At 37.7% G+C, this 27637-nt stretch overlaps 1 protein-coding gene across 2 annotated transcripts; it reads right to left on the reverse strand.

Annotated features, from left to right (window-relative positions):
• Window positions 1-41: 41 nt before the first annotated feature.
• Window positions 42-27141, reverse strand: LOC132304463 (uncharacterized). 2 transcript variants are annotated; one of them, XM_059802146.1, is made up of 15 exons: window positions 26937-27068; window positions 23469-23625; window positions 15366-15502; window positions 15110-15252; window positions 13532-13677; window positions 12540-12619; window positions 9063-9320; window positions 6719-6829; window positions 6359-6481; window positions 5336-5457; window positions 5187-5256; window positions 4520-4612; window positions 2480-2607; window positions 2014-2155; window positions 42-337 (listed from the first exon to the last, which is right to left on the reverse strand). In XM_059802146.1, exons 3-15 carry the CDS (start codon window positions 15378-15380, stop codon window positions 203-205), a joined length of 1566 nt encoding a protein of 521 aa, XP_059658129.1. In that variant the 5' UTR covers window positions 15381-15502; window positions 23469-23625; window positions 26937-27068; the 3' UTR covers window positions 42-202. The 2 variants fall into 2 exon arrangements, with proteins under 2 accessions (XP_059658129.1, XP_059658128.1); XM_059802145.1 differs by lacking the exon at window positions 23469-23625 and having other exon boundaries at window positions 26937-27141.
• Window positions 27142-27637: the final 496 nt, after the last annotated feature.

Raw genomic sequence — 27637 nt, forward strand, 5'->3', positions numbered from 1 at the left:
TTATCTTGTAATAGTTCATATCGTTCATATACAGAAGCACAGAACCTAAAAAGAATCATTCTTTTTATTAATGTAGATTTTCCAATAGTTAAAGATAACATACAGAGAAGACTACAAAACAAAGTAATAAGACGAATACAAGAGATAATGAATGAGCATCAGAAATATGTAAAACGGCATACTATACGCAAATTTTTACTGCTCAGAATGATTGTTGAGATTGTCGAATTCTTGCACCACCGTTCTCAGATCCTTGGCGCTGTTTTTGGAAATATGGATGAAGATTGCGGACTCCTTCAAGGTATAAAGGTGTTTGCATTTCTATCAAGCGGGAGACCTACAGAAACAGCTTCTATATTAAACACATTGCAACAAAATTATTCGCTTTTATAAAATTCAGAAGCTGTATGAAGAACTACAGAAATCATGAATCATTTACCAATACACAAGACGTATTAGACAAGAGCATTATCTACTACCTAGAAAAATAATTCAGGCCTAAAATGTTAATTGTAGAAATTACATGAAAAAATGCCCGTTATCATGTAAAGTGAAGCTAGTATTCATCTTCTTCTTCTTCTTCTTTATATATATATTTATCTTTCATATTTTAATTTGTAAAGTGAAGGTAGTATTCAGATCTCTCACTTGAAACTGGAACATGACACCTACACAGTTTCGATTCCAGCACCCACATTGGTAGGATGGTCCCTTTCTCCCATTTTAATTGTCAATCAACTGCAGAGCTAGTACTCAGACCTCTCACTTGAAGTTAATGGCATCAAAGGTCCGCTAAAGTTGCTTTTGGACATTGGATCAGGAATCTGAATTTATTCCTCTGATCAAAAAATTGTTGAACTTGGACTTGGACATATGTGGACTTCAAATTTTATGTTTGTATGAGATGTTAGAAATTCAGGTCATTTTTTTGGGTTTAGAATTGAACATAACATTACATGGAATTCTAACAATGAGAAGTTCATGTTGGAGGCTATGTAAATCAGGAGGGAATTCCTGAAGGGAGTTCAGTGACACCTAGTTGGTGCTTGCGGCAATGGTTCTACTTAAAACTTATTAGGTTACCAGTGATAACCCAATATGGTCATATAATCTTGGTGTGGTGGTGGCAACGATGATGGTGAGTGGTGGAACTGGCAGTTGTCCACTCCCATTTCCTTGAACCAAATGGAGACTATGGGATTCTCAGTTGTCGTACAAGATCCAGCTCAGGACTAGAGGGATTCTTTTTAATAGGAACGGGGCACGCAAATTGAACTCTCAACCTCCTCGTTTGGAGGTGAAGGAGATACCATCACGAATTAAATCCAGTGACAGAGTGAAGGAGATACCATCACGAATTAAATCCAGTGACAGAATTAGAGGGATTTACGTAACCTGTAAGGATTCATTTAATTAAAAATGAACTAACACGTTACATCTTGGAAATGAAAATGACAAAGACAATCAAATTTATCATTTATGACCAAAATCATTAACTCCATAATTTATGACCGACTTAGCATGCAATACAACTTGGGAATACACTTTAGGCCACCTCTTCTAGAGATCGAGTAATTCAGGAAGCTCAACAAAATTATACGACATTGGATGTCTAATACACATATGAAAGCAACCAAGGGTTTATTAATTAAAATCACTTAAATTTCTTCACCATCAAGTCAAATATTTGCATTATTTCTAAGACTATACCATCAGGTTGGCTACATAATAAACATAATGAAAATAAACTAAGCAAAAGCAATCTTAAATAACTACTTTATGAACTAAATAGAAGAGTAAAATAGAACGGTTACCAATTAGCTAATTAACTATTTAAGAAAATAAACATCAGGATTAATCAATAGGAAAGCAGTTTCAGGAATCATAAAAGAATAAACTGGACTGTACAGAAGTCTTCTAAACTGAGTCACAGGTCACAACCATCATGAGAGAGAGAAAGAGAAAGAGCATCACAAATAACAATTACATGTTAAAGACTGGAAGACAACTTACAGCTCGACGGAATGCAAACATCGCTTCTTGACCAGATAGCAGGGAAATAATACCAGCAGGCGCACCTGCTGAACTCACTTTGCCTTCTGATAAAACGTCTCGCCGAAGTTTTGCACCTTCTGTCTCTGTTTCGAATTGGAAACTGGAAAACGAGAATACAAACGCTCATATAACTGCGAATCCATTAAAATCAGAATGCCAATTTCCACAAAAAAGCTGATAAAACCTTTATAGGCATCAAATGATTTTACACTAAACTGTATAAGAGATAATGAAGGTTGATTCAGGTCTGTTGCGTATTCATGTTAATTATCGTTGCAAGTAGAGGGAGTGGCTCCGCCACATAGGGTTTGGTGTATTTAACTTTTGTATATATATAAGGGGAAAGAAAAAGGGTTCTTTATGAGTTGTTAGTTCCCTCTCATAAACGCTCTTTACATGTCACTTTCCAAATAAAAGCACTTGCCTCTCCAAATCAAAAAGTGTTCCCTCTTCAGTTCCCTGAAATAGATCATCAATAGAAGCAGCAGCAGAACAAAATAGGCAACAATGATGATTGTATAATTCATCAATGAGGGTGATAAACCTCCGTGCCTGAAAAGCAGAAACACACTAACGTTAAAAATGATAATAAGGATGAACATCAACAGATATAGTCCAGTCTAAATGCTCATGTGATTCATACAAGAATTACATCTCTGTAATATAGCCGTATGGGTATTATGCACCATTAGAATAATACATAAAGATATGCATTTCTCTAAGTATGTTCAGGGGCACATGATCTATTAATCTGTGAATATGTGACGAATGGATAAAAAGGATATTGTGACTACTTAGCCACCTGTTTGTGCCGTTTTCCCAGACAAAGATATTGGCTCGTGATTTCGGAAGCGCAGACGATGGACATGCCAATGTCCTTGGCCAGAACTAGAAATGTAAGCCAAATATATTCCTCTGAGACAACCGTGACAAAGGACAGTCTAGAGAAACAGTCAAGCGATGGTGAGGAGGTAATGGAGGGCCCGCCTATCAGGATGGTACTTCCTTTTTGCCAATGACTTAAATTTTTCCAGTTGATTGATTGATATGGTGGTTTGTGCCGTGGAATGTAGAATGAAGACAGAATAATACCCACTGAAATATCCATTCCATTCATAATTCATGGAACAATTTGGATTTCTAAGGGAGAAGGAAATTTTAGTAAACTAAAATAGAGAGAGAGAGAGAGAGAGAGAGAGATTGACAGAGAAAGAAACAAGAAGTTGATAGAAAGAAGAGATAGGTAAGGAAACCACTAGCCCATTGGCCCAGGTGGTATGAGTTCTCTTTCCCAAAGTGGAGAGAAGTGGTTGAACCCCTCGGGGGACAGTGTGGTGTGTGTGCTGCTTACCTACCATAAAAGAGAGAGAGTGAGAGAGAGGGACGGAGAATGAGATATATATATATATATATATAGAGAGAGAGAGAGAGAAGGATGAAAAAGAGAGAAGTAAGAGAGAAAACAGAGAAAGGCAGACAGACAGATAGAGAGAGAGAGAGGGGGGGGGGGGGGGGAATGAGATATATATATATATATATATATATAGCGAGAGAAAGAGAGCGAGAGAGAGAAAAGGATGAAAAAGAGAGAAGAGAGAAAGCAGAGAAAGATAGATAGAGAGAGATAGAGAGAGAGACAGAGCTAAAATAGAAATAGGTCTACATGGTAGTGCTAGTGCTGGAGAGAGTCATATGCTGGCTGAACGTATTTTTATATATAATGGAGATGTAGTCTTACATCCACTTGACTGCAAAACGGGTCTTCTCATGTTATACCGTCATTGTCATAATGTTCAGGCAAAATAGGCTTTTACTAGATTTAAGGTGGAATACTGCACAATTTGCTCCAAAAATCACATTAACAATGAAAATCACATCACACACAAATATACATGCACACATGCATGAAAGGTGTCATACATATATGTTTGTCCTTTACAGCCCCGATCAATCTGGAAGGTAAAATCAAATTGCAGACATGGCCGCAATAATCTTCCGTTGACCAAACTAGTCCGGCCATGGGAACTAGTTCAATGCATTTGTCAAGGTGAAATTTAGGAGTAAAGTCATTATTACATGGCATCCATTATCTTGCAAAACTCTGTCATTTCATACATGATGGCCCCATTAGTGATCATGGGGCCATCATGCATATGTAATTATGCTCAACACATGAGGAATGAGCTATTTTAGCCTTCCGTCCTTAGACTTGGCTTTTTAGTTTGTTCCTCCATGAATAGGACTACAAATGAGCCCAGTTGAGCCAAGCTTTGGGATGTCCAAGCTTGGCTTGCCACCCCTCTGGGGTGTTGCCTATTTCTTATAGCTCCAGGAGTGTGAACAATCTACCAAAGAACGCCCTAATAGCTCTTTCCTTAGGGTAATATTCGTTACAGTTTCATCTTATTATCACTGGTTAACTTTGAAAACACGTTATGGGAATGAAGGAAGAAGCCGATGGTACCTTATCCCCAATACGCATACTCATCACAGGAATGTTGGAGATAAAAACTGTGTGATAATTTTTAGCAACTGCAATATAATCTGCTGCCCCAACCTGAAGACATTTGACATTACATGAAAACAATAAGAAAAAGGCGGACCAATCATAATGAACAAACAAGCTTGAGTAACAACGAATAAAATACACAAAATGTTTGGTTCTCCTGTTATAGTATCCATGGATAGAGAAGAACATCAGTTTATGAATACTAAGAAGATGACTGTTAACTAGACTTTGTTATACTTAAATCAATGGTCACTAAAGAACTGTTCATTTTAGTTTGCATCCAATTTGCCAAGTCCATTGTAGCCAAGTTTTCTAAATCTCGGTTTTGGGAGATCTTCTATGAAGAAAGTCTTTTCCCCTTTTTCAAACTTTTATTGAACATGGGTAGCTTCTTTTCTCATTTTTCTTAGTCAAGAGTTTTCAGGCTTAAACTACCAACATGACTGATTGCAGAATCAGATTGCTTAAGCAAGTCATGAACTAAACAGAGAAAAAGGGGGCAAAAAAGTGTTGGATGGGACTGGAAGATCAAGTGCAGAAGTTAGTAAACAAGGATGATAAATCCAGTACTTCAATTAAGTACGAATAGTTACAAACAGCTCTACGAAATAAAGCATATTACCGGTCGACCACATAAATATTCAAATGTGAACCGTGCCGCCCCATTACAGCTTTCAGGAACCTCCAGTGCTCTGATTAACAACCAAAGGTATGTCATTTAGTTGGATCAATTGCAAGAAAAAAGTTTGTGCTGTAAAGTTTAAAAACTACCTCCCAAACATCACTGGTATATTAGTAGAGGTGACCTTTCCTCCAGATTGTTTCGTAACCTCATCCCACATATTCTCAAATTCCTTAACTGCAATGCTATCCAGAGGACAGAAGTAGTGAACCTGCAGAGATTTGTAAAAAAAATTTACCACAATTAATCCATATACCATTTGGTTTTAGAGTAGCAGTTTTCAGAATCAGGGACTTCTTTTGTAATTTTACAAATTTAATGGTATTTTAGCAAATTTATCCTTTTATGCATTGATTTATAGTAGCCATTTGGCTTTTTGATTTTATATTAGTCCTTCACTTGTTTGAAATCATTAAAGTCTTAATTGGTGAAAACCTTCGTTGACTATAAATTTTTAAGTTGAGAGATCTCATTTTGGGTTGACCATGCTTTCTATTAAGTAAATTGCCCTACAGGGGTGCCTTGCTGTTCCTTTATGTCTCTCTCCTGGCTAAGCATGCATCTGACTAGAATCTTTACTTTTAAACAACTGAAGGGAATGCTGCTGATAGATATGTGTGTACTCTGTAATGATTTTAACAGATCGGAACATCTTTTGATTTATGACACACTGCTTCAGTTACATGGTCTTGAATATGCTGTTAGGAGTATCTGAGATGTTCCTTTTCTTTTTCAAAGATCACTTCCTCAGTTAACACTAACAGATTTCTCTCTCTCCCCCCTCTTCTATTTTGTGGGGGGCAATATATCTTAGTGATAGAGAATTTGGAGCATCTAGAAAGTATTTCTGAGGAGCGCCTGGGTGTCATGGAGATTGAATAGAATATACAATTAAATTTATTTTGTGGTGTTGGGCCTTTTCATTTTTGATCTGGCTGTGTTTGGCCAGTACTTTGGGGTCCCTTTGCAGTTTTCTTAAACAAATTTACCCATAAGAAAAAAGTAAAAAGAATTGAAGGAACTGCATGCAGAAAAAAATAGTGAACTCCTAAGATAAGCATCAAAAGTCAGTTTATTATCAAAAACATAAACTAATTGTTTTGATTTCTCACCTGGTCTATAGACCTCTGTGCTATAAGGCGGCGATAATCAATTTCACTTCCAATCAGAACATTCTCACAGTGCTCATCTAATTTGGCAACCAACTTTAGGAAGATCTCCCGCTGCATACCATCCTGAACAAAAAATATTTTAGAAACAAATGTGCCTTGGTCTACAGCAATTTTAACTCTAAAATAGTCACCAAATTTTTTTTTGTAACTTATGAAAATCAATCATGAAAACTCAGCAGACAAAAAAATGAAAAAGATCTAAGACTGACAGAACTGACAAAAACTGAAGGGTGACAGCACATGTTAGAGAAATGACTTGGTAAAGTAGTCATGGTTCTCAAAGAATCCAGTTGAACACACCTGATTTAAGTCCCCTGGTGCTCGATTACTGGTGGAAACAAGCACAGTTCCGGTGCTTAACAATCTGCTTAGAATTCCAGATAAGGCCACAATAGCAAACACATCAACAGTCTGTAGAAAGCAAGAAATTTAAAGTTGTAAATTTAGTCCATAGTTTATGAGCTGGTTTCTGCAATCCACATGTGAACAAACACAACTCGTTAGCAGAAAGATGCACTTCCACAAACCTAAAGCCCAACTTTCATCAAATATACTGATCTGAAACTGTCATGTTAGATATAGAGGATAATAAAAAATATAAATAAATAAATAAATAAACAAATAAATAAAGAAGAAGAAGAAGAAAGAAAGACATGGTTAGCATACAGGGAGTTCTAAACCTACTCATCTTAGTCTTCAAATCTTCCTAGGTTTCCTTGTTAGTATTCCTTCCAATAAATTTTTTGTACACAGCCATTTTCATTACTCAGAAATATGGTAATAGCTAAAACCAATCATCCACATTTTGCTTCTGAATAACTTGATAAAACAGTAATTGATTATTGTACGATCCAAGCTCACTACCAAATACCAATAAGGATACGAAAAAGTTGGAAGTAATCAAAATTTTCTTCCAAACTGTTTGACAAACACCGTGTGAGAATGTTTTGGACTTCCAGACTTTCATAGCTAATCTTCTATTAAGAAAAACCAACCATAAGTTCACAAATGACCATTTCTTCCTTGGTGATTCAGGAAATGCAGTCAGAGGTAGGAAAGTTCAAAGTTGGCTGCCAATGTGTTCAATGCTTTCACTGTTTTAAGCTTTTAATTCATATTTGCGAGAAACTTTCATTTGATATAATTAATCGAATGGATGTTTCAAAATAAGCGTATTGACATGACAATGAACGTGCATGATGAGTCTGCAAATATAGTAAGAATAATACAGGAAAAACAAATGAATTTTCAAGTATAGTAAGAAATAAGAATAAGCCTTTATATATCTATCTTGGTTATGTAGGAAGATATTGTTTTAATTGATAAAACTAAAATATTAATAATGATAAATTAGAGTTACGAAAAGAAGCTCAATAAATAAATGATTTAAGATAATCGAAATATAATTGAATATATGATACATAATGTTAATATAATTAGAAATACAAACATGAATTTAGAGGAGATACTAAAAGCCGGACAATTTTGTTACCTAAACTCAATCATTCATAAGGAGCGAGAGAATGGAAATTATATTACTCGTAGATTAGAAGTTTTATGTGGTAAGTGGAGGGTGCTTCTAACATATTGTGTGGCCAACATATACTTCTAAGCCTCTAAGATAAATTATATAAAACAACTATTACACCAAGCTTATACAGAACATTAAGGTGCTAAGAAATAACATATTTTATAAAATGAGCATGGCAAGGATACGTATGTTGAGATAGGTGTGTAAACAAATATTAAACAATAACTTGAAAAAGCACATTAGTGAGATGGTACATGTTCCTATTAGATATTAAATGAAATAAAAACGACTAAAATGTTTTGACCATGTGTCATTTAAAAACTGTACAGTTGAGGAACTTTGAAATGCTCCACATTGAGGATAATGTTAGGTGAAAGGGAAAGATCCAAATTAACTTGAGGAGAGCCTTTAAGGAGAGATATGATGGGGTGTAAATTTAATTGAAGGTATGGATAAAACATAATTTATGGAAATGACTTCAAAACAAGGCTTGTTGAGTTCATTTGTTAGTAATGCTACTCAGATATTTGAGATCTCGTTTACATCACAAGCATTGTCTTCCCTTTGCTTAATGTTTATTCACTTTCCTTTAAAAAAATTCCCTTTCTTTATCATTTTAAAACAAGATTCGAGATCTTTCTTAATTTCAAAGGATAAACAAGCACTTTTGAAAGAGAAACGAAAAACATGGATCTACCCAAGTGTTAGAGGACCCAATAGATTTCCACCACCACAACCCCCAAAAATAACAAACATTTTATGTTTCTAATGTGAAAAAATATTTTCTGCAAATATGTAAAGCCTTGAGTTAATCAGATCGACAAGAGCATAACAAAACATAGGCCACTTGAAGTAAATGATCTATGTAACTAAGAGCCTTTTAGCAATATCAGATGCCACATATTTGGAACTGGCACCAAAAACCACTTCCATGTGCTTGATATCTAAGCTCTCCCTTATAACCAAAAAATGAATAGGACAAAAAGGATAAACTGCCAGAATATGCCCCACAAGAATGTGACTGATGATGAAGTGCACAAGTAAGACTTAATACTTGTGATCTCAAATTATAAACAAATGCAGCAACTTTAAAACATAAAAGAATTTTTTTACCTGTATTTCATCAAAGCATAGAATGCTAGCTCCTCTTTGTTCTGCTGGCCGGTCGATAAGAAACTTATCTGCTACGGCTGGAAGAATGTTTTTCATCTGCACCTCTTGCTTATATCTTTCTTCTGCAGCTACCCATTCTTTAACTTTTGTATCGAATGGAAGATTCATTATCCAACTAGAAATGCCCGATTGCGAAGACTTATCTTCCACTTGATTCTTCCATATCTTATGCATATGTTCATTTATTTCAAGCATGGCCTGCTTATAGAACTTATGAGTATGAACTGTATGGAAAAATAGATAATAAAAGGATGCTAAAGTTACTGCAAGCATTACATGGATGATGCGAATATTGATAAGGCATGAAGCAGTAAGCTTAACATTGAAAAGATGTCAAAATCCTCTTCCTCTCTCACTCTTACTGTATGTACATATGCAATATGCAAACATGCATGCATTATAGTATGTACTGAAAATTCCATGCCCTTCATTTCAATACTTTCTTAGAGAAGACTACTTTGTATTGTGCCAAAAGTAATCTGCTAGCTGCGTGATGGACTATAATTAATGTGGGGCCCATGAGAAAGTGATATATTTATTGATATATTTTTGCTATTAGATGTCAAATAGTCTGTTAGATAATATTGTATTTATAATTTTTGGGACTTTCTACTAGTTTTAATAGTATAAATTGAATTTTATTAGGTTACAACTTTGAGTACTATCAGTTTCCAAAAGCTTTAGTGAGTTTTTAGGTTTTATGATAACAAGCCCACTGGCAGAAAATGAGATTGGCCCTAGGGACGAATAAAGTTTAAGCAAAAGGGAAAGGTATTTGGAGGAGCTTTGAGCTCTCTCTCTTCTCCTCTTCCCTTCTATCTCCATCTCACTCTAATCTCTTCTATTTCGGAGGCAGAGTAGACAGAGGAGGGTGAAAGAATGACACAGAATTTTGACCTCTTCCAAATACTATGTTTTCTTCAAAGTTTATTCGCATATAGCGATAATCCTGCTTTACACCAACAGAGCCTATTCAGAGGCATCATAAGAACTCACTAATGTTTTCTATAACTAATACCTAACAGAATTACATAATAAGACTCAAATTCAATTACCCAAACTATTTAAAAAGTTCCTGAAAACAAAATTACAGAATTAAATAATAGACTCCAAATAAGACTTTATATCATAAGAAATTACTGATGCCCGCTCATTGTTCTCTTCATTATTTTGTGCAAGAAGGCTACCCATTTGTATAGGATAAAGGCAAGGATGATGAGATTTTCTGGCCAAAAAAGAATTGGACCGATAGAGATAAGCACCATGTAGGCCCCACATAGTGCTTCTTTTTATCGGTTCAAGCCGATATCGGTGCTAGAAGCACGACCCTTCTTGATACTATCAAAAGCATTTTGACAGCCTTGGTCCAAATCAAATGCGGCGTCCTTCTTCATGAGTCAATTAAAAGGTTGACAGTGGCTAGCCAAATTTGAGATGAACCAATGAATGAAAGCAAGCTGACCTTGCAGACCTCGAAGCTCCCTTAAATTCTTAGGCGGTGGCACCTTATGTATAGCATCTACTTTGGATGGATCAATCTCAATACCGTGGTAACAAACCACATAGCCAAGCAACTTTCCCAATGTAATGCCAAATGCATACTCGAGGAGATTCATTTTGAGTTGTATTTTCTCAGACAATTAAAAACTATATAAAGGTCTTCTCAATGATCCTCCCTCTTCTTTGTCTTGATCACAAGGTCATCAACATAACACTCAATAACTTTGTGGAGCATATCATCAAATATCCTTTGCATGGCATGGTGGTACATCGCACCAGCATTAAGTCTGAAACGCATAACTTTGTAGCAGTGAGTTGTATTTTCTCAGACAATTAAAAACTATACAAAGGTATTATAAAAGATCCCCCCTCTTCTTTGTCTTGATCACAAGATCATCAACATAACACTCAATAACTTTGTGGAGCATATCGTCAAATATCCTTTGCATGGCGTGGTGGTACATCGCACAAGCATTAAGTCTGAAACGCGTAACTTTGTAGCAGTAAATGCCTTTGGAGTGCAGAAAATAAAGGCTTTGATAGGTAACACATGTCAAAGCCTTAGTGGAGCTTCCATGTAGCATTGGTCTGAATCTGTTAGCAGAGATATGATAGGCTAGAATCATGGATGTAACTTACCATATTAGCCTAGATATGAAAGGCTATACTTATTGGATTTGACTTCATTTACACATATGTCTAGGCATAGAATCTGCAGTGATTTTATTTTGTTTCCTTTCTTGTAATATTAACATGTACTCTTTTTAGTATATACATACCAGAGCTATGAATGTGTGTTACATTCAAGCCTTTACACATTATTACTCTCATTAAGCCTTTACATATTTCTTTTGTATTCCTTCTATCTTACAGTTCTTCTTGGTATCAGAGCCAGGGTGGTCTGACCGCAACAAGGGCATTGCGAGTTCGGCACCACTCATTCAGCAATGGTCTGAGGAGACATTGTTGATTCTTCCATCTACATTTTTTAAACATGTGTAAAAAGGAAAATGGTCTGAGGAGACATGGATGGTTGCTTATAGAATTGCAAACTTATTTTCTTCTTAAGCTCCATAGTTGCATTGAAAATGTTTAGAAAACATTTCTAGCATCATCAATCTTCCAGTAATGTAAGAAACTTAAATATACTCAAACTTCGATTCTATTTCCATTCTTTGGTTATGAAATGTAACCTAGTTGTTGGGCGTAAATAATCTAAGCATCACTAAACACCATTTCCACTTCCGTACGATTGCATCAGGTAACCCTTAGATTCACTAAGTATGCAAGCAACTCCTAGAGTTTGTCAAATTAAAGGTGGAATACTCAAATCTTTCCATCTTTTTCCTACACTTCATTAAAGAGAAGGTGGGTATTGTCCACCTTTCAACCAGCCATTGTTGGAGAATAGTTAAGAGTACAAAATGAAAAGCGAATGGTATATAAGTTAAGTTCTCCTAGCTGCTATTAGAACAAAGAAGAAATAAAATCATGACAGACATAATGAAAATATGAGGTGCAAACAAGCACGGTGTTCATTAGAAGAATGGATAACAGATATGTCATATGAGACCTTATGAAGAACGAATTGTTTTATGTACTCAACATAGTCACCAGTATCTGAAAAATTATCTGTAAAGCAGGATAGACATGAATGGAATGCTGCTATATGAACATCATATCCTACATATCAGGAAGGAAGCATAGGATGTAGATAACTTCTTATTTATAATCGTTGAATTAGCAATCAACAATAACAAGCCTAAATTTTCTCAAAATGGAGACCCATAAGAAGCATGAGAGGTGACAGTTGACATTTTACTATAACAATGCAAGCCTTCCAAAACAAATGGCATATCCATGAATGCAATCATAAAAAATTATTAGGATCTCACATAAGCACAATCAAACACTTGCCTCATGAAAGTGAAACCTTCTCCGATGCTTAACAATTCCTTCAGTGGCACTATAAAACATGTCCATAAGCATTGTCTTCCCTGCAGAGTGGTGCACAATAAATCACTATCAATCACTATGTTTTGATCTTCAAGTGTCTTAAGAATGCATTCACATTTCTTCCTCGAGGTAGCGAGTCTCCCACGACTCTCCACCATCGGGGAGACAACCATATCATTGTCAGATAGAAGGATTGTGTTCGTTGTGGAGGATAAGGGAGTCCGGAGGAGAGTGGAAGAACTGAAACATTTCTGGTTGGAAGGTCTGCTGTAGGGTAAAATTAGTGGAGACTGCCAATGTTGATATCGATGGAAGAATCACTAGCCCAATTTCTGGTTGGAAGGATCTTGAAGATTTGATAATCTGAGGAGGAGACATCAAATTATCATCAATTGGTGTTGCATGAGCAAGGGCGGAGAGAAGTCAGTGAGCCATCTTCTACGTTGCCCGGTTGCTAGGGATGATTGGGCCATGATCCTTGCTTTGTTTGAATTCAGTTGGTTATGTCAGAGTCCCCGAAGAGCATGATTGAGGCTTGGAGGGGCTGTATAGTGTGGAGGCAAGCCTGTGATGCTTGGAGGGTGATGCCTATTTGCTTGTGGTGGGGTCTATGGCAGGAGTAGAACAGACGGTCTTTTGATAAGGTGGAGGTTCCAATTTGGATGCTGAAATTCTCTATCTTTTGTTCTTTATTCTTTCAGGTTCCAGGATCTAATTGTAAATCTTTGGGGATATAGTGGAAACATTGTTAGTTTTACAGGATTCTCACCCTTGTATAATTCTTTGGGATGCACTCCTCTTTTGAGTGCCTTTGAATGAATATATTACTTATCAATATATATATATATACACAGAATAATCCCAGCTCTAATTTTTTAAAGAAATGGAAAATCTAATTTTCAAATTGCACATATATGCTTAGCAGGAAAGAATAAGTAAGATTACCAACATACCACTTCCAACATTTCCGTAAAGATATAATCCTTTTGGAGCTGGTGGAGCAATTGGACGGCGACCAACCACTGAATCCAACGTCTTCTCTCGATTAAGATAAGAAACCCATTTCCCAACTCCTTCTTCTACATTCTCAGGTTTTCGGCTGAGTCAATATAGATTCAATTAGAGCAGAAAGGAACTAAAAGAAGTGGCCAGTGAAAAAAGTATCATCATATCCAGAAATACGATGCCTATGGACTTGCATCTACCACAAATGGAAATGATATTCAAATATAATTTTACATATATATACATATATTAATTACCTAACTGACTCCATTATGAATTTATAATATTTAGTCACAAGACAATATGAACACACATATATTTTGCAACTAAACTAAACAATCTCATACCAATGAATATAGCATAAGCACTTAAATCTGCATTAGCAACTATGAAGTGAACATACAATTTTAGGTTGAATCATGAAATTAGGATTCAATCCAGAAAGGGAAAAAATAGAAAGACATCTCTAATTGACCAAAGATGCAGATTTGTCAACAGGTCCTTGTTAGAGACTCTAAGAAAGCAATATGCAATTTATGAGTAGCAAAATATGCTTGTTGCTCAACCGCAAGGGGTTGGCTCAAGTGGGTAAGTCACTTGGCCCTGGTGCCTCATGAAGCATCAGATCCAAGGGTGACCTTCCCACCCTTGGAAAGATATTGCTTCTTCCACCCGGCTAGTCTTCTCTCAAACCACGCAACCACAGGATCCCAACTACCCACTCTCCTCGACGGAGACCCCAAAGGCAATCCCAAATAAGAAATATGGAAAGAGCGGACCCCACACCCAAGAACGGCAGCAAGAGCAGCAATATCCTGGACCTCCCCCATAGGAACCAAAACACTTTTCCAACATTAACTTTCAGACCAGAGGCTGCCAGAAAGCAAATCAAAACAGACCTCAAATATCTCAACTGAGAAACATTGACATCGCAAAAAAACACGGTGTCATCCGCAAACAACAAATGGAAAATCTCCAACTGTGGAATGTCACAATATTCTCATTTAGCTTCGCAGCCGACTTAAGTTTAATATATGTAAGCACAAGCCTATAGATACACAGATTGTCTAGGCGGTTTTGCAAAACAAACAGAAGAGAATGCTTAGGAGAAAATGAAAGTAGTACTTTGTTACAATCGAATTTATTCTAGATAAGTGATTATATTATGGTTCAAACTTTAGAAATAACTCAAACAAGATCATTCAAGATCTCCATAATGATACAGTTTCTACTTTTTTGTTGTCAGTCTCCGTGATTATGATGATAACTCCACCATAAAAGAACAAATAATTTTTCAAAATTAAAAAACATAATAGATACTTATTTTCATGGTACTTCCACATTTTCCTCTTAAAATGAATTGTGTAATACAGCCTCATATCAACTAAATAATGCTCAGAATAAACAAAGCCACACACCAAAATGAGTAAATTGTCCTGAAGTAAACATTATTATGAGCATCTATTGCCAAGGAGGTGAGAAGTTCAAAACATTTCCAAAACGAACGTCAAAACAGTGCTTCTCACCGTGACAGCCACCTTTCAACAAATCGATTTCGATGCATGTTTACTGATGTCAATATACCTCCTTGCTGTTTGGCCTCAGCTTCCTCCATCAAAAGCCGGCGCCGCTCATTTTCTCTGCTCTTCTCCCACTTAGCTAAGTTAACCTGCAAAAGGTGAGAAAAGATGCACAATCATAAGAAAATTTATTTGGCTAATCTCACTTTCACAACAGAGAAGGAAAAATAAAAAAAATAAAAACTGAGATATTTAGTCTTACATGGTATTCCTCCATATCTTTCTCATATTGATCCAACCTCCCTAGCAAATTTTCAAGTTCCAAGGCAACCCTTTCCTGGTTAGGATCATGTTGTAGCTTCCTTTGCTCAACAAGACTCCTATAATGCGTAAGCGGTCCTAAAGGAGAAAAGTATGCATGATTATCCACAAGCAAGTTCAAGAAAGAGCATTAAGAAAGCTTTATATGAAAAAACCCATAAACCATTGTAAAAGGATATAAATAATTAAGTTACATCCTCTTTAACAGTTTAAAATTTTAACATCAGTTGGTAGTTAACATGGTATCAGATTTAAGTTCTAGGAGGTCTTAGGTTCAATTTTTTCCACCTGCATCTGCTCTCCAATTCTGTATGTTAGTGTAAGTTCGCACTCTGTTCTGCTGTCTTCCTTCTTCTCCACGTGAGGACGGGAGAGGGGGGGGTCTTAGTCTTAGAGCTTAACTTGATATACTTTGTTGGTCCATTCCATAATATTTAAACATCTGAATTAGGTAGCTATTAACATGGAATTAGCCAGTGTAGGAAAGGTCTTAGGCTCTTGTTATGACAAATACCACAAACCAAGAACACAATCAAGAATCACGACAAAAAAATATACACACCATATACAGAACACAAAGATTTACATGGTTCATCCACGGTGAAGATCCCGTGAAAGATTTCACTATGCGAAAAATAGGAGATTACAAATTTCAGCGAGTGTTGGAAAGGTCTTAGGCTCTTATATATTGGGCTACAAGAGAATTCTAGAGCCAGGTCCACGACCTGCAACAGAAAAACAGGTCAAAAAAATTTCCCAGACCGTTGCCCAACAACATCACTACTCTGATACCACTGATGATTACCATTGATGCATGTTTGTCCACTAGCAGTGGGAAGAGTAAAATGAAGTGTTAAACAGACAAATGATGAGTATCTACACTGAAGACTCGTTGGCTAAAATGGAGTGTCACTAATTTCAAATTTAAAGTCAGTCACTAATTACAAATTTAAACTCATACTTTTCCACCCGTGATATCACATTTAATTTCATAAATCTTATTTAATTCAGAAAAATATATATATATATTGTTAGAATGTATATCCTTTATAATGTTGGGTCATGTAATTACCCATAGTAGTTAGGGTTATTGCGTAATTGTGTAATTAGGGTGTCTAACCCTTGTTCTTTATATAAGCCCTATTTAGAGGGCTGAATAGTGAGTAAGACAATATACACATTTCTCTCAATCTCTCTCTATCTCTCTCCCTATATCTGAACATGGTATCAGAGCGGTATAAATTCATGGGTGTGGGAAACGACAAGTGTGTTGCCCTTGTATGAGAGCGACTGGAATCGTGAGTATGTCGTCGGTGGTTTTGCCGGAAGTTCGTGCCGCCGGTAGGTTGAGAACATCACTCAAAGCCATCATCGTCCTTAGTCGCCGTCAGTTCTGAAGCCCGTAGTCGTCGTCTTCAGATCTGCAGCCTCCTTCATCGCCATCAGATCTGCAGCCTCCTTTGTCACCGTCAGATCTGAAGCCCCTTGGCCGTTTGTGTTGTTGCCGCTTCGATCATCAGCAAGATCACCGACACCCACCGTCATCTCTGCCCTTTTTTTCTTCGTCGGAAGTTGCGGAAGTTGTGTGGTGTCGCCGCTGTGTGCTTGCCGGAGTTTGTTGGTGGGATTGTGAAGAAGAACACCCCTGTTTGGTTACGCGGCTACACTATTCCAATCCTGGTTTACTAAAACCGGGATAGCAAAGACTTGTTTTTGATCCAATCCAGTTATCCAGATCCAACCCGGTTCCGATTCTGCATTTTTCCCAAGTTCGTTTTTTTATTTTCTCCATGGCTTCCAGTTCAGATCTCCTATCTCCTGCATCCTTTAATCCTCCCATGACTTCAGTCAAGCTTAATGGAAAAAATTACATTTTATGGGCCAAGTCAGTGGCCATTCTCCCGAAAGCCAAAGGCTTTGGCAATCATTTGGTTCAAGATAAACCCAAAAGCAGTGATGCTAATTTTAGTTCATAGGAACAAAGGGATGCTCAGATCATCTCCTTAATGCTGACTTGTATTGAACCTCATATTAGCTCCAACTTGTTATATCTGGACACTGCCAAGGAGATATGGACCCGACTCCAACAGTTATATTCTGGTGTTGGTAATATAACCAGAGTTTATAAGATGTGTAGACAATTTTTTGACCTCCAGCAAGGGACTCACAGTTTAGAAGAATACCTCTCACGGGCAATGGGACTGTGTGAAGAAATGAATATGTATCAACCCATCACCTCTGATGTGAAAAGCATGCAGCAGCAACGTGAGGATTTTAATGTCGTTCGGGTTCTCACAGGATTGTCACAAGAGTATGAACCTGTTCGTGGACAGATTTTGGGTAGCCCTACACTTCCCTCTCTACCTGATATGTTATCCAGACTCCAGCGTGCCACTTTATCTAGTGGCGCTTCAGGAAATGCTTCCAGTGGTGTCACTGCCCCTTCTAACAGTGAACGTTCTGCCTTAGTTGTAAACCAGGGTGGCTTTCAAATCTTCTCGTGGAGGTGGTAGTGGTGGTCGTTTCAGCCGCGGCCGTGGTCGTGGCCGTGGTCGAGGCAAAGGCAAAGACTCAAAAATTTGCACTCACTGCGGTCTTACTAATCACACTGTCAATTACTGTTGGGATCTTCACGGGAAACCGTCATCTTCTTCCTATGCACATCAAGTGACTTCTAGTGATGGGGATTCTTCTCTCTCTGCCACATCCACTGCTCCACATATGGCTGTTGAGCCTGCTATGGTCACGATTCTCCGGGATGAGTATGCTCAGTTTCTATCTCAACAACGGACTTCCACCTCATCTTCCATGGGGTCCTTGGCTCAATCAGGTAGTGCCCCTGCATGTCTTTTGTCCTCTAGTCAAAGTCCCTGGATTCTTGACTCTGGCGCATCCGATCACATGACTGGTAGTTCTCATCTCTTATCTGATTTTCAATCTGTTCCTTCCTCTCAAAGTGTTACGCTTGCTAATGGATCATCAACTAAAGTCTTAGGTTTGGGAACTGTTCATCTTACCCCTTCTATGTCCCTTTCCTCTGTGTTATATGTTCCTCAATTCCCTTTTAATTTGTTGTCCATTAGTAAAATTACTAAATCTCTTAACTGTTCTGTAACATTTTATCCCACATGTTGTCTTTTCCAGGATCTCAAGACGTACAAGAGAATTGGTACAGGACATGAAGTAGGTGGCCTGTATTACTTCGATCTTGCACCATCTCCCACGGCTCTTCAATCATCTTTGTCTTCTTTCCAGTGGCACTGTCGTCTCGGCCATCCCTCACTATCAATTCTGCAGCATCAAGTTCCCGGTCTTAGTCATGTTGAGTCTATGTCTTGTGAAACATGTCAACTTAGTAAGCATTGTCGTGTATCTTTTAAACCAAGAGCAAATAATCGTGTGGCTAGTCCTTTCCAATTAGTTCATTTAGATGTATGGGGACCAATAAAACATATTTCTATTAATGGATTTCATATTTTGTGACTTTTGTGGATGATCATTCTTGGATGACTTGGTTGTTTTTAATGAAAAATCGTTCTGAGTTGTTTTCTATTTTTCAAATATTTCGCAAAGAAATCAAAACTCAATTTGGGTGTTCCATTAAAGTTTTACGTTCTGACAATGCCAAAGAATATTTCTCAGACCCGTTTGAGACTTATTTTCATGCTAAGGGCATTATTCATCAATCTTCTTGTACTTATAGTCCACAGCAAAACGGAGTAGCTAAACATAAAAATCGTCATCTTCTGGAAGTCTGTCGTGCCCTTTTATTTCATATGCATGTTCCCAAACATTTTTGGAGTGATGCTGTTCTTGCGGCATGTTATCTTATTAATAGGATGCCCTCGTCAGTGCTAAAGGGTAAATCTCCTCATTCTGTTCTATTTCCTGACTCCGTCTCGTTTAATCTGACTCCGCGGGTCTCTGGTTGTGTGTGTTATGTCCATAACATTGGACCTGGTCTTGATAAACTCGACCCTCATGCAACTAAATGTGTTTTTCTTGGGTATTCACGCACTCAGAAGGGCTATCGTTGTTACAGTCCTCATTTCCAACGCTATTTCACTAGTGATGATGTAACATTTTCTGAGTCTATCCCATATTTTTCTGATTCTACTACTCCTCTCGATATTACTTCTGAGCCACCTCTGCCATTGATTCCCTCTCAGTTTCCTGTTTCCGCACCTCCTCGCTCTGCTATCCCATTGCAGGTTCATACTCGACGACCTTGCCCACCTACTTCGCTCCCTCCATCTCCTTCAGAGTCTTCAGATCCGACGACTTTACCTGATGATTTGCCTATTGCCCTTCGTAAAGGTATTCGGTCATGTGTTACTGCACATCCCATTTCTAACTTTGTCTCCTATCGTCATATTTCATCCTCTTTATCTTGTTTTTTATCCAAAGTATCCGCTACTTTTGTTCCAAAGACTTTGCAAGCTGCTCTCTCTGATTTGGGTTGGCGGCAAGCCATGGTAGATGAAATGGATGCCCTTCATCATAATGGGACATGGGATCTTGTTCCCTTACCTCCGGGCTCCAAACCGGTTGGTTGTAAGTGGGTCTACACAGTTAAATACCTTCAAGATGGGTCTATTGAGCGGTTGAAGGCTCGCCTAGTGGCAAAGGGGTACACTCAGACTTAGTGTTGACTATGATGAGACTTTTTCTCCTGTTGCTAAGATTTCTTCTATTCAGATTCTTATTTCCATTGCTGCCAATTGTAACTGGCCTTTGTTCCAATTGGATGTCAAAAATGCCTTCTTACATGGTGACCTGGTTGAAGAAGTTTATACGGAGCAACCACCTGGGTTTGTTGCTCAGGGGGAGTATCGTCACACTGTTTGTCATCTTAAAAAGACCCTATATGGATTGAAACAATCTCCACGGGCTTGGTTTAGGAAATTCTCTGAGGCGGCATTAGAATTTGGTCTTAACAGATGCCAGACCGATCATTCGGTATTTCACCTGCGCACTAAAGCTGGCTTCATTTTTCTTGTGGTGTATGTAGATGATATTATGATCACAGGTGATGATTCCGCAGGCATTGCTAAGTTGAAGTTGTTTCTGCAAAATCGATTCCACACTAAAGACTTGGGTAAACTTAGGTACTTCTTGGGTATTGAAGTTGCTAGATCCAAGGAAGGTATAAGTTTATCTCAACGGAAATATGTTGTGGATTTGCTAGAAGAAACGGGTATGTTAGGTGGTCGTCCAATTGATGCTCCTATGGATTCAAATACAAAACTTGTGTCTGATGAGGGTGATCTATTTAATGACCCAGGCAGATTTAGCCGCCTTGTTGGGAAATTAATTTACCTCACTATCACTCGACTTGATATTTCATATGCAGTTAGCATTGTAAGTCAGTTTATGGGAGCTCCTAGAATGCCACATTGGATTGTTGTTCTTCAGATTATCCGATATCTCAAACGAGCTCCAGGTTTTGGGTTACTATACAAATCAAATGGTCATCTCAGGGTGGAAGGTTTTACAGATGCTGACTGGGCTGGTTCTCCTTCAGATATGAGATCTACTACAGGCTACTGCACATTTGTATGAGAAAATCTTGTTACGTGGAAAAGTAAAAAGCAAATAGTGGTAGCTTGGTCTAGTGCTGAAGCTGAGTACAGGGCAATGACACATACCACTAGTGAGGTGACATGGATACAAAATCTTCTAAAGGAACTTGGGTTGACAGTTGAAACTCCTACTCCATTATTCTGTGATAACCAAGCAACAGTTCACATTGCATCGAACCAAACATATGGAGGTTAATTGTCATTTTACTCGGGAAAAAATATTAAGTGGTAACATCTCTACTCCATTTGTGAAGTCTGAAGATCAACTAGCTGATATGTTTACCAAAGCACTGGGTCATAATCGGTTAAGGAGTATCTACTCCAAACTGGGATTATTTGATATATATTCTCCAGCTTGAGGGGGAGTGTTAGAATGTATATCCTTTATAATGTTGGGTCATTATGTAATTACCCATAGTAGTTAGGGTCATTGTGTAATTGTGTTAATTAGGATGTCTAACCCTTGTTCTTTATATAAGCCCTATTTAGAGGGCTGAATAATAAGCAAGACAATATACACATTTCTCTCAATCTCTCTCTCTCTCTCTCCCTATCTCTTATGAATTTGAACATATATTAACGACTGAAATCCCATCTTTCTATTAACCACTGTACTTATAATAAATTTCATTGATAATAATACTTGTAAACTAAATTCCAAAAAAGAAAAATGATATGTTAGATAATTGTTCTCTACCAATAGCCGTTAGCTTGGTAATATTTCTTGCCACCTATGGTTCAAGTGTAGATGGGAACATAGGGGTTGAAAGTTCACACAATCATAACCCTAGGATATGATAGAGAGTCACGCCCCGTGATCTAGTCCTAGAGGGAGGGGGACGGGGGGTGGGGGGGTCTTGTAGTTAATCCATCATCTATGCATGCATACAGCAATAAAACGATGGACAGAGGGATTTTTAACGGGGAAAACTCAACCGTAAAAGACAACAAGACCTAGTCTAGGCAAACGGAATCCTCCATGAGAAAGAAGGATTACAACCAAAGGCGGAGAGAGGAGGGGTATGGCCCCCCAAATTTTTCTCAAAAGTCTTTTTTTTTTGATAAGTCTCAAAACTCTATTTATGGTAATAAAACCCAAAACCCCCCCCCCCCCCCCCCCCCCCCCCCCCCAACACCCAAAAAACATAAATAAATAAATAAAGATTCACATTTAAAGTTACCTATCTATGGTTATTAAAGGTGTGATATTGTGTGGTTTCCCAGAAATACTCCAAGTATGCTTTTGTGGTTTGGTTGGCTTGTAAATGGTAGGCTCTTTACCCAGGCATAGGATGGCTCATGAGGAGCTGATCTCTAGAATCAGCTGTGTATTTTTGTAGGGAATCAGTTGAAGATAGACATCATTTATTCTTCCACTGTGACTTTACATCAAGAATTTGGTCTTTTATCTCCTCTAAAGGTGTTGCTCAATGGCACAGATATCAGTGGAGTTGGCCTTTTGAATTGGATGTATCGATCTCTTAAAGGCAAATCTCTAAATTATAAAGTTAACAGACTTGCTTTTGCAGCCACAGTTTACATTTTCTGAAGGGAAAAAATAATAGGCTCTACACTAATAAATATAAAGACCTCATCACTATTCAAAAAGACTATTATTGCTGTGGTTAGAGATAGAATTGTCTCTTTGCAGAAGTTTCAAGTAAATCAATCTAATAGGTTAGGCAGATAATGGAATGTCCTTGATAGCATTTTGGGGTAACTGCATCCTTGTCAGCCATTTCTACTGTTTTTTAGTTTGCTGGGTTATTAATACTACCTTCAGTAGCTATACTTCTATGACCTTAATTTTTGTTAGGATTTTGGGTTGTTATTGTGCTTTGTATATGCTGTTGGAAGAATTTTGTTTGAAGGAAATTCTGCTTTGAGAAACCTCTGTTTTTTGGTGATGTTCTGGTATCTGCAGAATGAGAAATGCTTCAGTTATTGCCCTTCTTCTTGTTTGTTCCAACTGGTGTTTTATGTTTACTTTCTTCTGCAGAAATTTGGGCTGGGAAGATGCTCTCAAAGTTTTGTGGCTGCTTCGAATGGGCTTTGGTTGTTGGTGGTGGTGTTTGCTTTGTAATTCTGCTGCCAATGACTCTTGCTTTCTGGAGACTTGTTTGATGGGGAATAGCTTCCAGTTTACATCAGCTTTCTGTTTTGTATGTTGGGACAATTGTGTTTGTTGTTCTTTGAGTTTATATTGTTTCTGGGCCATTTTTGGGATTCTACTCATTTGGTGGAGTTGGGAGTTCCACATTCTTTTGTAACTTGGGGTATGCCCCAAATATTTCGTAGGGTTCATCCCGTGTTTTGATTGAATAAGAATCCGTTTGGGATTGCTGTTCAACCACTTAAAAGCTCTTTTGTTTTAAAAATGGAGTTTAGTGGTGTTTGGTAAAAAAATAGAAAATATACATAGAAATTAAAAAGCTAAAAAAATAAAAACTTTGAAGTATTACAGATTCTAGCTCACTAATAACCATAAAGAATGTTTTGCAAAGTCTAAAAAAGGCTGGTAAGGCTTCCTCTCCATCTGGACATCATCGTTGTTCCTTCTACTTGTCAACCCGATACCAGAGCTCGGTTCTTTTTTCGAATTCTGTGGAACCTTGCTACCTATAAAGAGTAGATAAAACATAAGAAGGGGGAAATGAAGACTAGGCAAAAGACCTAAAATATCGAGTTTTTTTATGAAGCTAAAAATTATAGCTTTTAAAATTGCATTCTGAGTAGAGGCTGAATATTTTAGGTAAGTAATTTGTTTTTAACAATCTAACCCCTCTTTATACTAGGAAGTATCCATAACGATTACGCAAACAAATGTGTGGCATTATGACTTGTAGAAATTTTCTTAAATGACATATATTTACATATATGTTATTTCCAATGTTAAATAATTAATAATAACTAATAATAGGATCATTAATTGTGGGACCATTGTAGAAAGATTTGGTGTACTTTTATATATACCTTTGGTGTACTCGTTTTTTTACTTTGATACCTAATGGCAAGAATTGGATGTGGAAGACTTGGCTCAAAAATTGAAAAGTAAGGTCAATTATCTTCCTAGCACACACAGTCCTTTCATTATGCTCATCCTTTAAGGCAACATTGGTGTGGGACCAATATTCAGGTGTAGACTACCTAGATGGCAACCAAAGTATCCATCAAAAGGGACCAAGCTCACCTCAATCAAAAGCATTTTATCTAGTATTCCGACCTAGTTCACACCAAAGCTTTGGGGGTTCGGGGGCAGCCCCCCCGAGGTTTTTGACCCATTTTTTGCTTGCGGGTCGTGAACCCTATTTAGTACTCTCTTGTAGCCTGATATATAAGGGCGTTTAAGGTTTGGAGTGGGATGACACTGAAAATTGCAAAAGAGAGAGAGAGAGCTAGGGTTTGGGGGGCTGAAACTTGTAATGTCCTATTTTTCACATAGTGAAATATTTCGCCAGAAACAAGAAATATATATATATTTCATCCACCATGTGTTCAACGAGTCTCACAGAGAGAAAATATATATATGTCACAATTTTTGTATAATTTAGAGGCTACAAACTATGTTATCTTGTATAGTTAAATCTGAGTTATGTTAAGTATATTTTGTGTGCTCTTTAAGTTTATGTGCAGACACAGGCTGTATGTTACTGTTTGCACCCAAATTAGGCATTTGGTTGCACGGTCTCATGTTGGATCCCGCAAGCCAGTGCAGAGGCCGATGGAAAAACTCTTGGAGCTGAGAGGAGTCAAGTTCCCACTTTGAATCTCCCAAGTGGATCCATTTCAATTTTTTAATCACCCAGAGTTGAAAATATTAGAATCGAGCTCATTGGCCAGAGGGGTCAGGCCAATGAACCTTCGACTTTGTCCTTCCCAACACTCAAGCACGCCAAAGCTACGGAAGTGACAAGTCCAGTGAGCGAGGCACTCAAGTGCCTAGATAAGGGGACAGCAAAGGAGGTGGCAGAGCTGGTGGCAGGTTGTCAAGTCGAAGGTGGTGCTCCATCCTTTGCATTAAATGTGGCAGTCAAAGCGACCCATCAAAGGCTCAGCTTTCCTCTCTACGTGCGCTTGTGACAGCTTGCACCCAAAGACATCTCAGCCATTGATGAGAAATCTAATCCAATGGCCGACATTGCACAGCCTCGACTAGAAATATAATTCATTTATATCTGAGAAAAAGGTCCAGCACCAATGCACATTACATTTCATATTGTCGCCCTTCGCGATCTTCCATACTTAGTTTATTTGAAGCTTGCTCCTGCAGTGTAGCTCAAGGTGTAAACCTTGTTCTTCCCCAATTACCTGTAATGCTTTCATTTTTAGTGTAGCATTTATTTCAGCACAACTTTTGTTCCACTCTTAGGATAGCATTTACTTTGTTGCATTTACTGCTTTCTTACATTAATGTTGTAGTGTTTAAGTTTTAATTTCCTTTGCAAGTTGTAGTTGTTAAACTTAACATTTACTTTTAGTTGGGTTAAGTGTAGATTGTAAGCGACCAAGTCTTGTAAGCAATCTTGATCTACTGTAATGGTTAATGACAAAAGAGTTACGTTTCTTTGAATTGTTGTAAGGTTCTTCTCTCTCTCTCTCATGCTATCAAACAAAAGATGTTCTTAATAAGTCAGCAAAGCCCTTTGTAGGGCCAAAGTTATAAGAATTAGCCAGAGGATCATTTCTGTTCTCCACAATCACTAAAGTCAGATAAGGTTAGGACTACAACCCACGCGGCAATAGCACCAGGAATATTTGCATGGTTGTGCATTACTCTGCCTCAAGGCCAGCGTAGCTGCAAATCAAACCAATCACAGTCTTGGCACGCTCGCAGGTGAGGAAACTCACTCGCACCCTGTAACGACCCACTCCATTACATGGTATGATATTGTCCGTTTTGGGTCCGAGCCCGCACAGTTTTGCTATTGGTCTTTACCCTCAAAAGGCCTCATACCAATTGGAGAGAACGCCACCACATATAAGCACTTCACCTTTCCCATATAAGCTGTAAGCACTTCACCTTTCCCTTACCCAGGCGATGTGGGATTGTGCACTCGTAGCTTGCCCAGTGTGGTAGCCTGCCAGTGCCTCGCACCCGCCCATGGCACATCCGCCCACAAGGTCGCCACACACCCATTGACTGGGGCATGCTTTAGGCCAAACAGTAACCTGGTCCACGGATGTTCTTGCGGATCAAGTAATGGTATTAGATGTTTATCACATTGTCTTTAGCTAGTTAAAATGATCTTATCCAAAGTCTGAAGTTCTTATTATAAAACTGTCAAAGTCCTAGCTGGAATAGGAATTGACCATTATCCATGTATTCTTTCATGTTCAATAAAGATCACTTCAATGAACTTTAGAGGGAAGTTCTGCAACTCAATTGACACTATATGATGCAATCCTAATCCTAGAAGTGATGCTAGAGAGAATTTTTATGCGTTGCCTAGCCGCCTCTTTTACTTTATTTACTTCTTTTCTTCGATTTTCCTACACTTTTCAACCCTTTGAACCCCACAGCCTTCCTACGCTTTAAGAGGTCATTTTACAAGTTACAACCCTAACCCAGTTTCCTGTTTAAATTATTCAAGTTATCACCCAAAATTAACACAGTTGGCATTTGTTACTGTTCAAATCATATCAAGCCAAGCAAAAAACAAAAACACACACAAGCACACACAGAGCAAAATAAGAATTACATTAACCAATTTAATCAAGCTCAAATCAAAGAAACAAGAGAAGAGTAAATCAAATGAATGAGAATGAAATTAAGAGTAGAGGACGAGAGAAATTGAGTGACGAATCAAAATTGTGACTTTGATCATCAAAAGCATGCGAGGAACCAATCTATCAAGAATTAAACCAAATTGACCAACCTCGGCTCAAAGAAAACAGAAAGATAAGATAAAATTGATTGTGAAAGGACTGACCTCGACGGTTGGAGGGAGAGAGATGGGAGCGATCACATAAGGATCTAATCACATTGATTCGAAAATTGGAGGTTCGACGAGCCAACCCTAGAGAGATAAGAGAAGAAATCGAAGAGAGTCTTCTCATTTTTATGAGTCCTTATTCGGATCAAAACTGAACACGAACCAAGATATATATCATCAACGTTCTTTGTAGTACCGTTGGTTCTGTAAATTTATAACACCAAAAAGTGCGGAAAAAAAAGTGAATCAGGAGATGGTGACGTGGCTACCGTTGGGACCAGCCACTTATAAGAGACGTCTTCAATTTTTAGCTGCACAAAAGTCCAAGTGTACCGAACTCGATCGTCAAGGATGTTGTAATATTAAAATGACGTCGTTTTGAAGTATTTTGAACTCTACCGTTTTGCTCTCTCAATGTGCTTAACGGTGGGTAATTTTGGTTTTTTCTTTTTTTCTTTTTTAGATACATAGTCAGGGTTCTCAATTTAAGAATTTTGTGCTTACTATGTGGTAAAAGCTGTATGATTTGGTCCAATAGAATTCAAATAACTTGATTTTTAAAATTTCAATTCATTTCGGTTTTGAATGGTTTCAATTGAGGTTCTCTCATTCTTTTTGTTTTTGACTTTTCTCTTTTAGATTAATGCTCACAAAAAAATATTTATACATTCACATTGCCTTAACGAAAATTTAAACTT

This window comes from Cornus florida, unplaced genomic scaffold (genome assembly GCF_030987335.1).
Source record: "Cornus florida cultivar Cherokee Brave unplaced genomic scaffold, ASM3098733v1 CherokeeBrave_3.0.0_Hap2_Chr04, whole genome shotgun sequence".
NCBI lineage: Eukaryota > Viridiplantae > Streptophyta > Magnoliopsida > Cornales > Cornaceae > Cornus > Cornus florida.